The 17,041-nt window shown below is 35.4% G+C and overlaps 1 protein-coding gene across 5 annotated transcripts in view; it reads left to right on the plus strand.

Annotated features, from left to right (window-relative positions):
* The window catches only part of MYO6 (myosin VI), a 137,027-nt gene that overhangs the window by 62,490 nt on the left and 57,496 nt on the right, over window positions 1-17,041 (plus strand). For all 5 annotated transcript variants that reach the window (XM_069488911.1, XM_069488909.1, XM_069488912.1 and 2 more), the window contains exons 4-9: window positions 4,853-4,926; window positions 7,072-7,201; window positions 9,133-9,238; window positions 11,351-11,406; window positions 15,000-15,097; window positions 15,624-15,788. In XM_069488911.1, the coding sequence (XP_069345012.1) occupies window positions 4,853-4,926; window positions 7,072-7,201; window positions 9,133-9,238; window positions 11,351-11,406; window positions 15,000-15,097; window positions 15,624-15,788 (629 nt within the window). The remainder of the gene's footprint in view (window positions 1-4,852; window positions 4,927-7,071; window positions 7,202-9,132; window positions 9,239-11,350; window positions 11,407-14,999; window positions 15,098-15,623; window positions 15,789-17,041) is intronic.

The raw sequence follows: 17,041 nt of genomic DNA on the forward strand, positions 1-17,041 counted from the left end.
CAGTCATCTCATTTCAGTTTGGTGGGAGGCAGTATTTAAGAATCATGTACATTGGGCCGGGCGCGGTGGCTCACGCCTGTAATCCTAGCACTCTGGGAGGCCGAGGCGGGTGGATCGCTCAAGGTCAGGAGTTCAAGACCAGCCTGAGCGAGACCCCGTCTCTACTAAAAATAGAAAGACATTATATGGACAACTAAAAATCTATATAGAAAAAATTAGCCGGGCATAGTGGCGCATGCCTGTAGTCCCAGCTACTCGGGAGGCTGAGGCAGTAGGATCGCTTAAGCCGAGGAGTCTGAGGTTGCTGTGAGCTAAGCTGACGCCACGGCACTCACTCTAGCCTGGGCAACAAAGTGAGACTCTGTCTCAACAAAAAAAAAAAAAAAGAATCATGTACAGTTGTCATGGATTTCATTAAAGTTTTCTGACACACAAACTCCATTTGAAGAAAAAAGAGAAAATAATAGATTTGATCATTCTGATTTTCTCTGGTGTTTGCATTTGATTAAGCTTGAAAGAACCCTATATGTAAATGGGATGGCATGGACTAGTAGGAGTAATGGGAGAGCCATGGACTGTGGAGTCAAGCAAGCCTGAATTCTGATTCTGATGGTGCTATTAAGAAGCTGTGTGCTCATGAGCAGTTCATCTCCCTTCTGAAATTCTCATCTGTAAAATGGGAGTAATAGTGTCTATGTTGCGCACGACCTGGGGAACAGACACGTCTGGAGCTCTGGCTTGGGGGGAAAGGCGGAACAGGAGCAACGTATGTAACCTGAAATTCTGTATCCCCCATAACAAGATGAAATAAAAAAAAAAAAAAAGCTTGGCACAGTGCCAGACTTTTAATAGACTCTCAACAAATGGTAGCTGTCATTATTGGGTGCAAGAGATTGAGGAAAAAGATGTGGAGTTCCTTTCTTTTTCAAAATTGTTGGAGAGTTTGTTTGATGAGATTTTCATTTTTATTTTTTGTTGTTTTTTAGAGATGAGGTCTCATTATGTTGCCCACACTGGTCTCGAGTTCCTGGGCTCAGGTGATCCTCCCATCTCAACCTCCCAAGTATCTGGGATTACAGGTGCATGCCGTTGTGCCCAGCTTAGTTAATACATTTTTGGACAGCAATCAGAACAAAATATAAAGAGCAATGAGACTATGCCAAGTTTAAAAAAGGAGAAAATTCTGTTCTGTTAAAACTTGCTAGAGTATGCAGAACTAGAATTAATCTTTTTCATATATTAAGGTGGATATAGCGAAACATAATAAATGGTTTTGAATTATTTTTAATCCATTTCTTAAATTAATATTTTAAAATTAAATATTTAATTTTATTAAATATTTTACTTCATCTTGATATATTTTTCCAACCTTTTAATTTTCCCAGCCTTCTTTTAGGCATTTTCTTTGATGATGCCAGATGGCAGCAATGTCAATGTATGGATGTTAACTATCCTTACCATACAGTAACCCATCCCCACTTAAAGTCCCTTGTCTGAAACCACATCATTCACGCAGCTTTGGATGCTGAGTTTAGAATGTAGGTTTTCCAGGTGAAGTGGTTCCATCACTTAGTTCTTTTGTCTGAGGCTTGCCATGATACCACTGTCCTCTGCCAAATGACACATGGCATTATTTCTTAGAGTCTCACATGCCTATTTCCAAGATCTTTTTCTCTTCTCTATATTATTGTAATAATGTGATGATTAGATGATTGATGTCTGACTGTTCTGAAGTATGTGATAAAGGTTCTATTGAAACAGAGGCATGTGTTGCCTTTGGATAATGCCCTAACGATATAGCAAAATTCATTACCTACTTTTAGCTTTAAGTTTTCTATGTAAAGGATTTTATATGTAGAGATTAGTGTGTTCATTTTGCTTTTTTACTTGACTGTTGGGCATTAGTACCAGAATAGGAAAATGATTCAGGGATGTGAAGTCACTAATTAAAGGGAAAATGATAGCATGTTTTAATGCTAATTTTAAGCTGCAATTACTTATGTACCATATACTATTCTTCATAAATTATCACCTGTTAGATGTTGAGAATAATATAGAATATAAAATTAGAACCCTGAAAGTTGCCTTGTTCCATCTCTTTTTCAGTAATAAAATGACCTATACAACAATATAAATTTAGAATTGGTTGACTTCTGTATTGAAGTTGTTTGTGGGTTCCTTTTTTCTTTCGGTGAATGGGAGCTATGATAATTAAGCAAGATCTTAAATGTTCAGATAACTCTCCAATCAGATCCTTAAATTTAATAGCGAAGCCATATGTAGTCTTCATTAGAAATGTTTATTAATATATATGTTATATATTATACCAAAATGTTTATGAAGAAACAAATTGTGTTATTATTTTATGTCTTATTTAAAATTTTTTTTTTAAATTTTAATATTCTTTTGAGTATAGTTAAATCTATGAATAAATAGGCATAAAAGGTAAACAGTTCACATGAAAGATTGCATATAGATAGCCAAACCAAGTAATCCTAGAGCTGACTACTAGGAGAGGGTGGTAGGAAAGAATCATTAGGTAGAGCAGGAAGCTATATCTGAAACCTTTGTGAACATCCCCTGGTCACACCTTTAGGGAGATGTAGGCAGTTGAGACCTATCATTTTCATTCTGGCAAACCAAGGGTTGCAGATATCTTCCTATCTTTCCTTTTCCATATCCTCATAAAAACAGAATAGCCTGAGTAGCATGATTTAAGGGAAAGACCCTCGTGTCCAAATTTTTATTGACTTTGGAAGATATTTCCAATGACCAAATAGGCAGGTGGTGAGTGTGGAGGTAAAGAAAGGAGACCAAGCAGTCATTCACATGTCAGTATAGGTTTTTATGATTAGCTTTCTCAGGTGTACTGTAGGATTAGGAATTCTTACTTAGAGAAAGCAGAGACAATACCATAGAACCAGGTATATCAGAGGCAGGTGAGAGAGAGAGGAGTGGTTCAGTGGAGTGCTTTGGTTAAAGAAAGAGCAGCATGTAGACTAGGCTCCTGGGAGATGAGAGTAGGAGAGCAGAAATGTTCAAAGGTGGGTGACCAAATACCCAAACCAGATATGCCTCTGCTGCCTAATTCTCTCCAAATCCTTCCTCAATCAAAGGAAAGCTGCCATTCAACTATTAGGAGCCTTTACTCTCTTTTTATTCTCTTTTATTCCACTCCAAGTAGCATTAGAAAGCAGTGAGGCATGTGTCCTTGGAAAGTGAACTAGCTAGCTGCGTTACATGAGTGCAGAAAGCCTGGGCAGTCTTTGTTGAAGTAGGTATAACAAGAAGCTCCTGTTTGACAGCATTGGTTAGTTGTTGAATTGTGTGTTAGGCATACATGCCGTGTAGGCATATGTATAACTTCAGTGAGGAATTATACAAATACAAATAAACAAATGAATCAGGCAGCGTCCTGCCCTCATGGATCTGGTTTAGCAGCCAAAACCAGATGTGTAAAATCATCATCATCATGCTGGCAGTATGTGGCAAGCACCATAAAGGAAGAACCAAGAAGAGTAGTTTTGGTGGTGGTGGTGAGAGTGGGGAAGTATTGTTTGTGAGATAATCTTCGAACTGACCTTAAAGGACAGGTAGATTTTTTGACACCTAGCGATGTAGAGGATATTCTAGGTAGAAGCCAATGCATGAATGATACCTGGGTTTGATAGATAGTTTAGTCGGCCCACAAGTTAGAGCATATTAAAGTGAGTTGTGGAAAATTGTTTGAAAAGGTTATGAACACAGGTTCAGTAAGAGCCTTGATCAGACTTAAATATGGATGTTGATAGTTCATAGAGACCCACTGATGTTTTCATGAAGAGAGAGTTGTAATTAGGGCTTTAGTTTGTTCATGTGCAGAGATGTCTGGATTAGAGAGGAGACAGACTGAGGCAATAGATAAATAAGAGTCTACTGTGACCACAAAAGAGATAATGAGACCTAAATGGGAATTGGGGCAGGAGAAGTGGAAAAAAAAGGCGAGATGTTCAGAGATTCAGATTATGCTAATGTTTGAATGCCTGTATGAGCCTGGCACTATACTGTACTTTTTCACATGGCATAAATACTTGGAAATTGGTTTAGAATAAGGAGGGAGAGAAAAGATGTTTCTGGTGTTGACTAAAGTTTAGGATTTGGGTGATTTGAGAAAATGGTGGTGCCAATAATAGAAACAAGGTCGTCAAGGAGTGGTTTTTGTCTACTCTAGCCTGCGGTTGAAATGGAGCTCAGAAGATTAGAGGGTTTGAAGAATAGATTGGGAGTCAAGTCTGACATCTCAGTAGAACAGACATCAGAAAAACAAGATATGTATTTTGATTCTGCCATTAATTAGCTTCATATCCTGGGTTAAGACATATATAATTTCTCCAGGACTCTTATTTTCTCATGTTGGTTGTGAAGGTCTAACTGAATGAGTTCATGATTCCTCTTCATTCTAGATTTTATCTTCTGTGTTTTATTTGTAAAATTATGAGCATCAGACTGGATTAGTTTCATCACTTTGTTATGTCAGAAGTATATTAATATCAGAGCTATCTATAGCAGTATTTTCCACTTGAATTGTACTTCTGAACCAACCTTCATCAATGTGTACTCACTGGCACTCACTAGTTATACTCCCCTCATTGGAAATTCATTATTTAAAATATCACTGTAACACATAATGTAACCTGGATATATTTTAAATCAGCCTCTGGGGTTTACATGGACCAGGGTATCAAAAAGATGGAATTAAATCTAACCTAAAGGTGAATTTTAGGTTGGATCAAAGTGATTCAGATTAAGATAATATTGTTTTATTTTACTTTTTTCTTCCATTATCTAATGTTTTACAAATTTTATGTTTTAGGTTCACTAATGTATTTAAATGAAGCCACACTCCTCCATAATATCAAAGTTCGATATAGTAAAGACAGAATTTATGTAAGTATTTTACCTATGGTTTGAGTTTTTGTGGGGATAATTATTTTACATAATACTATTTGATTTTGTCAGTCTTGAAATTTTCTAACAGAAAATCATGCCTGATCTGAGTTTGTTGAATAGAGTGTGAGTTCCATGAGGACATGGATTTTTTCTAATATACTGCTCTAACTCCAGAGCTGACAACATGCCTGGTACCTAATAGGCACTTAATAAATATTTTTGGAGTGAAATAATGAATTCAGAACATCATCTAATATCTTTTAAACTTAAAAATATCTGATTTGAGTATTTTAAAAAATACTATAATTATTTTGGCTTTTGATTTCTTATTTTTGGTATATGTAGATCTGTTTAATTAATTCACTTTCCACATTGTTCTGCAGAGAATGTATGGCAACCTATAAAAAATATATATTGAAATTAAAAATTTGAGGAAAGAATGTAAATTAGAATAGAAGGCAGTAACTGAGGAAATATCAAGAACACAGAAATGATGATCATAGGGCCTAAATAGTTATAGTATTTCATTAGACCCTAGAAACCCTATTTTAAAAATCTAGAATATTAAAAAATTAAAGACAGGCCGGGCGCGGTGGCTCACGCCTGTAATCCTAGCACTCTGGGAAGCAGAGGCGGGTGGATCGCTCGAGGTCAGGAGTTCGAGACCAGCCTGAGCAAGAGCGAGACCCCCATCTCTACCTAAAAAAAAATAGAAAGAAATTATCTGACCAACTAAAAATATATAGAGAAAAAATTAGCTGGGCATGGTGGCGCATGCCTGTAGTCCCAGCTACTCGAGAGGCTGAGGCAGTAGGATCGCTTAAGCCCAGGAGTTTGAGGTTGCTGTGAGCTAGGCTGACGCCACGGCACTCACTCTAGCCCGGGCAACAAAACGAGACTCTGTCTCAAAAAAAAAAAAAAAAAATTAAAGACAGTGTTTTCAATGTAAATAGTCGATTTGTACCAAATAATTCAGATGGATGCTTAATTAGGATTTTAAAATTATTAATATAATTATTCATTGGGCATGTATGAGATTTTATTCTAATAAAACCTAGTCATAGGTTCCTTTGTTGGCTGGAGATAAATTACCCCACTTCAGTTCTCCTGTTATAAAGATGGGACTCTTCATTATTTTTGAACGAAGAAAACACATGGCTTCTTTGATACTTGCTAGATCAAATGACAGTCTTAATCTTTTATATCACTATCAGTTTGCCTAATTGTACTTACTTAATTCTGACTAAATTACATTTAGTCTTTGCCATCTGTCTAAGTAGTGACAGCTGGGAAATAGAACTAATGTCTATTCCAAAAGAGTTTACTTGCCATCTTCCGATTATACACAGTATGAAGACTTTACTCTTCTCCTTGATTTAAAAAAAAATCAACTGAAGAGTATATTTAGGTTTAAATGTCTATTCTTGATTAGAAATATATTTAGAAGCAAAATTCACTCAATCAGCTGACTCATGTTGATCATCCTGTGTGTGCTGAATCCCAAACTTAAAAGCAAGCTTAAGTTGCTCATTAAACATTTAATCCGTCAATGTTCTAGGCAATGGTTAGCATATGTTGTTTTGCAGAAATCTAGGACCTAATGGTCACCTCAGAGCTAAATCAGTCCTTGGCAGTCAGTGATGGGGACAGGCCTAGAGGGTCCCACGAGCAATATTAAACTCTTCAGTAGTGGGATGAATAAAGTAGGTGAGGAATATAGTGACCACAACTCAGCTGTCAGAATAGAACTATGGGAGTAGATTTCGTAAGCAGAGTCGACAGAAGCAGCCTCAGTGAGACAGAGGCTAGAGACTCAGATGTCTGTCTGTGGTGACGCCATGCACCTGGGAAAGCACATGGGAGGAGAATATTTTCTTTGAGTCAGAGGTAGGTGGGAAGAGAGAATCTTGGCTTTGGACATACTGAGTTAGAGATGCTTACCAGTGAGAAGATACAAATATTTAAGGGTTGGAGAAATATGGGTCCTGTAGAGATCAGGGAATATTAAGGGCTGATTTGGGAAACCTGGTTATTTAGAGAACTGAAATTTGCTGTATTTTATTTCTTTCTCCTGTAAGCCTTGTTTAGCTTTAAATGAAAATAGTAATTGGAAAATTTTATGTTTATGCTTTTCTTATATAGACATACGTCGCCAACATTCTGATTGCAGTGAACCCATATTTTGACATACCTAAAATATATTCTTCAGAAACAATAAAGTCGTATCAAGGAAAATCACTTGGGACAATGCCACCTCATGTCTTTGCAATTGGTAAATGATTTAGTTGTGTTTTAATTCTTGTCTTTCCTTATATTGTACAAATTTACTTAGTTTTTCTTCTGGATTAATAAAAGATAGCATGAATTGAAAATATATTTTGGAGGACCTGTATGCATCTTGGGTGTATCAACATTGTTAGGAGTAGGTATTTTATACAGGGTGGGGAAAAATTCTTTTGCAACCAACTCATGGGATAGTCATACATCATTATCTTTGTTAATGCCTGTGTCCTCTTAGGTATATTTTCCCACTTGAAAGTAAGATATGATAAAACTTGACCTAATGGTACTTATTGACTCCTCAATGTGAGAGGCTTCATCTTAAAAGTGTCCTCTTTCATGGTTTTGAGGTCCTGGCCTTCCTTTCTTACCAGCTCATCACTTGGGAGCATGTTACATGGGTTAGATGTGAGCTGTAAGAGCAGACTTCTGTGCATCATCTTGCATCAGGGCTTTACAAGATTAAAATTGGTATATGCTTCATGCCACTGGAGAATCTTTGTGGGAAGACAGTAGTGTGTGTCTCTGTCTTTCTCAGCCTCTCTCTCCTCTTGAAGCTCTCCAGCTCTGAGACTCAGAGGGATGGAGTTATTTGATCAGAATTAAAAATTACCCCTCTCCCCACCAAGTACAGAGATGTTAGATAACCCTTTGCATCCAGATGCAACCAGTAGCTAACTGACATGTGTTCATGCTGGTTCTTAGTGCATTCTGTTTCTCGTTGGGCTTTCCTGTCATGCTTGTGTTTTGGCCTAACTGGGGTTCACTTCCAGATTTGTTTGCCCTGTGTTCTGTGTACTACCAGGCAGAGTAAATATATCAGCTACGTGCAGGGCAGCAGCAAATTTACTTCTGGTTCTAAGAAGCTCTGATGGGCATCAGTATGTTTTTTATCAGCTTGCAAAATGGTGCCCAATCCTTAGAACTCAAATGTGAGCAAGCTCATCACTGGAGAGAAGTTATGTATTTGAAATGTAAATAAGCCAGCTTTTACTTTTAGCCTTTTACTGCTAAAAAAAAAAAAAAAAAAAAAAAGAGTGTTTGGAATGATTCTATTAAAGGGGGTAGAACAGGTTGCTGATAAATTGGACAAAGGAATGTGTGTACTCTTGTATATGATTTGCGTTCTCCCCTTAGAGTAAAAGCATTCTTCATTGGTATGGATAACACACAGTCTGAGATGAAAAATAGTCTTATAGAAGCTAAATTGGTCGGATGCTAATTTTAAATTAAGATTGTTTTACTTTGAGACTGCTTTAACAGCATAAAATTGTTTTCAACTTGTTCTCTGTAGTTTTAAAATTTAAGATATTTTATAGCCTAAATTGCTGGAGTGTAATGAAGTTAGTTAAAAATTATATGTATAAATAATGGCAAATATAGGAAATTTAAAGTAGTTAATTTTGCCTATCTTTGAAATGCTGATAAATTCTACAAGCTGTTTAAATTTAATAGTGGTATTACGGGGGAGAAAAACCCCACAGATTTATTTTTTAATTATGTATTTCTTTCTCCAGGAGAAATTTTGGTTGCCAGATTTCTTAATTGGAAGCTTGTTACTGCTTGCTTTTCACTAGGGAATTGATTAGTTATGCATAGTGAGCATTTTTTTATCCCTCTACAGATCTGCTTTGGTATTAGGGAGAGCTGAGCCATAGCTCATAATTATGGAGACATTCTAGCACAAATTTAATAGTTGTTTATTTGGATTTTACATGACTTAGCTGTTAGGGTAAGAAGATAGAACATTGAAAGTAAATACTTTTAGAGATATTTTGAACACTTTTGAATGATTTTATTTTAAAATTTCGTTAACTATGAACACACATTTATATTTTTAAGAGCAGGCGTACCTAAAGTGAACTATCATTTAATAACTTTATATTTAATATATTCATCATTAACATGGTACTTTGACCCTAGCTGATAAGGCTTTTCGAGACATGAAGGTGCTCAAGATGAGTCAGTCTATCATTGTATCTGGAGAATCAGGAGCTGGCAAGACAGAAAATACAAAATTTGTTCTAAGGTATGTATTCAGCTAACCTGAAATATTTTGAACAGATTGACTGTTTTTTGGTAAAAAATGCATAACATAAAATTCATCAACTTAACCATTTCTAAGTGTACAGTTTTGTTATGTATGTTCACATTGTGCACCCAACTCCGGGACTTTTCATCTTGCAAAACTGAAACCTATGCACATTTTAACACTAGCTCTCCATTTCTCCGCTCCCCTAAGTCCCTGACAAACCACCATTCTATTTTCTGTTTCTATGAATTTTACTATCCTGGATACCTCATATAAGTGGAATCATGTAGTATTTGTTTTCCTCTGACTGGCTTATTTCATTTAGTTCAACTTAAGATTTACCCATGTTGTAGCATGTCAAAATTTCCTTCCTTTTAAGGCTGAATACTATTCCACTGTGGGTATATGCCACACTTTGTTTATCCAGGAGTTTGTTGATGGACTCTTGGGTTGCTTTTACCTCTCGGATATTGTAAATAGTGCTGTTATGAACATGGGTGTGCAAATATTTCTTTGAGAATTTGAACAGGTTGACTTGTAATACCTTGGCATATTTCATGACATAGTTTGGAATGGTGGGCTCTATTCATTTTAAGAAACAGACACCTTGTATGGAAGCTAATCTACAGATTGTTGAAAGTGAGCTCTAAAAGCCAGCTCTAACATGTTAATCACATGAGGATCCTGGAGGATACTAGTACTGGTTGGGCAAAGGGAAATCTAGAGCTGTTCCTTCAAAATCCACCATCGACATTCTTCTATTTTCAGCATATCTGCTGTTGGTATGGTTGAAACCATTTTTTACCTTAAACTTTTGATGGTTGTCTGCCTTATTTCTGCTCTACACAGCCCTCCTTTCAGTATGTTGCCTTTTCTGCCATTAAATTGAACTCTACATTTTGTTTAAAATCATAGCATTTTATAAATGGAAGGAATCATAACACTCATTATAGTTTAGTTCTTTTAATTTACATACCCAGGGAAGTTAAGTCCAGTGGTTAAGCTATTCCTAGGACCAGCACATTCACCGGTGTTGTTCCTACTGTATCGCAGTTCTTAGTTGATTTCCATGTAGTAAGACCCTTTTTGAAATTTTACTATCCATTATGTAAATATGTATGCCATTGAGAGTTACTTATTTAAAGCCAGTTGAAGTGCTTCGGGAGGCTGAGGCCAGGAGTTTGAGACCAGCCTGGGCAACACAGCAAGACCCTGACCTCACAGAAAAATTTATAAAAAAATTAGCCAGGCCTGGTGGTGCATGCCTATAAGCTCAGCTACTCAGGGCCTGAGGCAGGAAGATCTCTTGGTTGAGCTCAGGAGTTGAAGGCTGCAGTGAGCCGTGATCATGCCACTGTACTTTAGCCTGTGCAAAAGAGCGAGACCTTGTCTCTAAAAAAGAAAAAACAATTGAAGAGTTTGTTCATGGCTATTATATATATATGCTATTCTGGTTAAATGAATGCTTTCCAATACTCTTAGACTTCTAAGTGGCTCAATTTCTTATTCTTTCTCTCCTATCTGTAATAGTCATATGGTGAGTCTATTGTTAATATATGAAAATGAACAAAAAGTTAAGAAACTGTAAACTTATAAACTTATATTGTAAATCAAAGGTTATTCTTTGTTTTGAAATGTGCCAGGGAAATAGTTGTTCTATTGTGTTTTATCTTTCAGCGTAACAACATGAGATGTGATAACTTCCTAGTTGTTCAGTGGCAAATTGTTTTATTTTCTGTAGCCATAAAGATTGAATTAATAGGCTGTCACAAAAGGCTTTGGAATCTCATGTAGTTGAATATGCGCATGTAGTCCCATATTCCCATATATATATGATATATTTAAGTAGTTGATTAAAATCAGAATATTTGTAAAAACAGTTTTAAAAAACAATGTTGATTTAGATGTTAAAGGTAATCCAGTAGAATTTTAAATAAATTTTAAAAGCTATAAAAAAATAGTTTGTATTTAAACATAAATTTGTAATTTTTCAACAAACAGTTTTAATGGTCATCTAGGTTTCAATTTTACATGTGTTAAATAATATTAAAATTATATTGTGTACAATGTTATTGTCATCTACATTTTTTTATTTTATATTTTAAATAGATACCTGACTGAATCCTATGGAACCGGTCAAGATATTGATGATAGAATTGTTGAAGGTATTGTTAATTTTTACTTTCTATTGTTAGGCATGTACTGAAATTAACTTACAAGAATCCTTTTAGTGGTCTGGAATGTTCTTCTCTCAGGCATATAAAAGACTCTTCTATCTCCTAGAAATCTTTGCTTAGATATCATCTCATTTACTTAATGTCTATGATCTCTTTTCCCACCCCTAACCCATGTAAACACTAAGAAGGCAGGGATTTTTGTTTTATATTCCAAACCCCCAGGGTGGTGTCTGATACATAGTATAAATATCTGTTGAATGAATGAAAGAAATACAGACATCTTTTTGACTTTCTTTTTGTTTTGTGGACTTTGTTTTTTTGTAAAGAAGGAAAGAGGAAGAAGAGTTATTTGGTATTAAGGTATTTTTTTGGAGAAATCATTTTAATGGAAGAGTATACTTGGAAGGCAAGAGTGTGTAAACTGATTTCCTTAAGCTTTGCATTCTGTGTACCCACTTAGAAAGTCGTCTTGTGCCTCAGTTAGGAGACTGCTGGTCCAGGCTACCATACTGTGGAATTTGTACCTCGCCTCCTGCATCATAGACTCTCCACTTATATTCTTGCTTCTCCTTAATCCAGTCTCTGTATGGAAATTGGATTGATCTCTTTTGCTTTAAATCTTTTAATGGCTTCATAATGCTCTCAAGATAATGCCCCAAATCTGTAACTTCACCCACAGTGCTCTTTGTGGTCTGATTCCTGCCTCTCCTGATCTAATCTTCAGTCATGTTTCTTCTGACTACTTATGCTTTAGTCATGTTGGTCTCCTTGTAGTTCTGTGAGCTGTTTTAGGCTTCTCTGGACACTCTTTCTCGTTCCCCCTTCTTCACTTTCCTCCACTAGGTACTCAGTAAATATTTTAGTAATGATGGTGATATTAACATGTGTGGTATAATAGGCATTGTCTGATTTGCTTAAAATCTGTTCTCTAAATCTTTATAGAATGAAGTAGGTATTATTTTATCTCCACTTTAAGGGGAAAAAACTGAGGTGGTAATAAGAGTTTTAGTAACTTGCTGAAGATCATGTAGTTCATCAGTTGAGGAAATGGGATATAAACCTAGGCATCATAACCACATGTAATACTAAATGCATATTTTAACACTATTTAGACATTTTAAAGGAAAATTTTAGTTGAACAAAAATTTATTAGGGAACTTCTATGTTTATGCATTTTGCTAGATCATAGCTAGCACATTTGATGTGTGTTTTCCACAACTCTATAAAATATGCATTAGATGAATCTAAATCCAACTCTAATAAATATTTTTAAAGTTATACATCAATAAAGTTTTTCATGTTTTTTAATATAAAGAATTTTCTAGCTTTATTAACACTTCTCACTGTGATTTTTGTGACACACCCAGGTATGAGGATCTCATAAGTAATGATTTATTCACAGTAAAGTACTTTACTTTAGTGAGGGAATTATCCTTAAAAATGGAATAAATTAATAAAAAGAACAAATTATGGGTTAACTCAATAAAAGACTAATTAGTATTCTGATTTGCTTACTGAGGTACAAACTTGCTTGTGAATTGGATATAAGCCCAGTTTCTTCCATGGTAACATGCTGTGCAGTATATAGTATGTTATAGTTGAGAAAAGTTGGAAATTATTGTTTCAAATGTTTCTGTAGCCCCTTAATGGAGAATCATAGAAGTAACTGAAAGGTCATAGAATCTTTTGATGCCGTCCTTAGTGGAAATTTGGTTGTTGGTTTTGGAATGAGTATTTTATTAATAACATTAATATGATTTTCTGATGGAGAAATTCTTATCCTCTTTTGGAGCATTTCACTTAAATTAAATTCTTCAGCACAAACTGGTCGATCATCAGTAAGGGAGTTGGGAGACCTGCTATTGAGTCCCACTTTGTCAACAGCCAGTTGTGGCCATCTGAGTCAGTTGACCTTGTTGGCATCAGTTTTCTTGCCCATCCAAAAAGTGAGGAATATATGCTAACATTTCTTCTAGTTTTAGTACTTTCTTATTTATTGTGGCAAGTAAAATGGCTGGGGAATGATCTTTAAAAGGGTTTGGAGACTAGTTCCTGTGGATAGAATGAGAAAAATGGACTTCAGAAGGCTTCATAATAAATATTCTAACAAACATTATGAAACAATTTGAGGTTGTTGATGGAGAATATGTCAGGTTAACACTAATCTGGTATATTTATAGTTGAGACTTTGATGAGTACAGGAATAGATTCTATAGAATGGTAGTTATCAGAGCCTGGAAAGGATGTTTGGGGGAGATGGGGAGAGTTAAAGACCGGTTAGTTAATTGGTGCAAACGTGTAGTTAAATAAAAGGAATAGGTTCTAATGTTTAATAGACTAGGGTGACTATGGTTAACAACAATATATTGTACATTTCAAAACAGCTAGAAGTGAGGACTTGAAATGTTTTCAACACATAGAAATGATAAATGCTCATGGTGATGCAATATCATAAATATTCTGATCATTACATGTTCTGTGTATGTAATGAAACATGTGTTTCCCATAAATGTGTACAGGTATTATCAATGAAAATTTTTTTTTTAATTTTTTTTTTTTTTTTTTTTTGAGACAGAGTCTCGCTTTGTTGCCCGGGCTAGAGTGAGTGCCGTGGTGTCAGCCTAGCTCACAGCAACCTCTAACTCCTGGGCTCAAGCGATTCTACTGCCCCAGCCTCCTGAGTAGCTGGGACTACAGGCATGTGCCACCATGCCCGGCTAATTTTTTCTATATATATTTTAGTTGGCCAGATAATTTCTTTCTATTTTTAGTAGAGACGGGGTCTTGCTCTTGCTCAGGCTGGTCTCGAACTCCTGACCTCGAGCAATCTGCCCACCTCGGCCTCCCAGAGTGCTAGGATTACAGGTGTGAGCCACGGCGCCCAGCCCTATCAATGAAAATTTTTTTAATAAAAAGAATAGACTATTAATCCTTATCCAGTCATAAGTGTGTGTGTGCGTGTGTGTATGTGTGTGAGAGAGAGAGAGATTACAAAATAACAATTAAAATGTTACATTCATTGGGATTTTAAAAACTGTTATTCTGAAAGCTTTTCTTAGGTAATTCTGTAAAACTCTTAATTTGTTAAATTTCATTGGCTGTACATGTAAAAATATTAAATCTGGAGATTATGTTAATGTATAATGTATTTTAGAAAAGGAAAGTGGTAACTTTTTTGCTTTTATTTTGCCATAAGAAGTTTATAGTTTTATGTTTTCTCAGTACTCTTGTAGGGCTGATGTACTTGTTAAAACCTTAAAATTCTTAAGGAATAATTTTTAAAGTTGAGTTACAAATTTTGTGACCTAGTGACTTTTTAAAATTTAGTGTTTCTCACAACATTTATATATATTTTGAGTAATTCCTCCATCTTCTACACTTGAATAGTGCCTGGACATAGTGGGTAAATAATAAATATCTGTGGAATTTGACATTACATGTGAATTCTTTCATGTTAATATTTTTATAACATATTTAGCCATATTTGCTTATTAACAAATATGTATTTACTATGAATATTGTTTTATAATTTTCCTTTATGCTAATTTTTTGATGGAATATTTTTGTTTCTTTCTCAATAGCTAACCCGCTCTTAGAAGCCTTTGGAAATGCAAAAACTGTTCGTAACAATAACAGCAGTAGATTTGGAAAATTTGTAGAAATACATTTCAATGAAAAGGTAAGTGAGAGTGAGTTTTGGGATGATAGATTTGGAGAGTATTTGTGAAAAATACAGGGGTCTTGATAGAATTGGTACTGTACTAGAACTTACTGTAAATCCCTATAAGTTTCTCTGTTACTTAGATGGTTAGAATATATATGTTCACTATGACTATCCAAAAGCTCCCCTATAATTTATTACACAAATATTGGATTTGACTTCAGCATTGAGTATTACCGTATATGAAGATCTTCTAACACCTGTACTGAGACATAGTGCAAAGTCAATCCTGATTTTATAAAGGTTCAAAACTTAAAAGTATCTGTGTAGAGACTTAATGAGGATGTTTCAAATGGAGGATGACTGCTACAAATACTCTAAGGTTACATTTAGTTATCTGCTTTTTCCCCTTTATTTGATGAATATTATAACCTCTTTGATAGATAAATGTTTATTAGAAAAGTAAATAATTTAATATTGGTAAGTTATACTTTAAGACTTTAAATGAATACACACATGTATGTTCTCTAATTTTTTTTTCTAGAGTTCAGTTGTTGGAGGATTTGTTTCACATTATCTTCTAGAGAAATCGAGAATCTGTGTTCAAGGCAAAGAGGAAAGGAATTATCATATCTTTTATAGGTTATGTGCTGGTGCTTCTGAAGATACTAGGGAAAAACTTCATTTGAGCTCCCCAGATAATTTTCGGGTAGGTTGGAGAAAAAGAAATTTCATACAATTTTTGCATATTGAATTGCCTTTAATTCTAAAATTTTAGTGAATTTTGTTGTCTAGTTTGTGTATATAACTTACATTAAATCAAGTATAACATGTTAGCATGACTGCTGTACTGAGGAGATCTCTATTAAGGTTTACTGTTGAGTTTATAACATAACACTATATGAGGCAGCACATAATGAGATAGGTAAAAGGATAGATGTTAAACCTCATATTAATTTAAACTAATTGAGAAATTTATAATAATTCTTTAATACTAGCTTTAAAGTCACCTTTGATTTATCTGTAACAAAGTTGGACCACTAAATTAATATTAATAAAGGATATATGATTATATTTTTTAATTCAACAACAAATATTTATTGCTTGGCCATTGGTTACCATGCATTGTGCCAGGATTAAAAATATAAATAAGACACAGTCTCTGTTCATGAGCAACTTAGTATGTTGTGGGAAACACCACACACACACACACACACACACACGCACACGCGCGTGCACACTCTGACTGACATGCCGAATGATAAGAAGGAGATATGCATAGAACGTTGTAGCATCCCAAGGTTTTGGAAAGGTTTACTGGAGGAATTGATTGCTTGATCAGAATCCTGAAGGAGTTTCAAGTGTTAACTAGACCCAGAAAGATGCAAAGGGTATTCCTGGTATATGTAAAAAGATGAAGAAAGGCAGGCAGGAAAACACCTTAAAGGGCAAGGCAGGAAATGGTGGGAGATGAGGCTGGAGAGTGATCTACTTCTGTAAAGAGCTATTGAAGGGCTTTAGATAGGGAGTTAGATATCAGATCTGTGCTTTTCTTTGGCTTTAATATGGAGAATGGCTTTCAGGGGGCGGGGGAGGGGATGGATAGCAATTGAAACCATAGGTTGACTGGTTGGGAACCTGTAGCTATAGTTGAAGTAAGGGTTTCTAAAGTGCCTTTTCAGGTTTAGCAATGGCAGAGTTACAGAGGAAGGAATTTGTAAAATATTAGGAGATAAAATTGGTAGGACTTGGAGACTGAATATGGCAGGGAGAAAAAAGAGTCTAGAATAATTTTCAAAAATTTGACTAGGGTAATTCGCTGGATGTAAATACCATTATTGGGGTGAGATGTAAAGTTTGCGGCATATAGAAGGAGTTCAGTTTTGAGCTTATGGATTATCTAAGTGGAGATGTTCGGAAGACAGTTGGGCATACCAACCTGAGGATCAGCGCCTTGGAGTG

This window comes from Eulemur rufifrons, chromosome 15 (genome assembly GCF_041146395.1).
Source record: "Eulemur rufifrons isolate Redbay chromosome 15, OSU_ERuf_1, whole genome shotgun sequence".
NCBI classification, from domain to species: domain Eukaryota; kingdom Metazoa; phylum Chordata; class Mammalia; order Primates; family Lemuridae; genus Eulemur; species Eulemur rufifrons.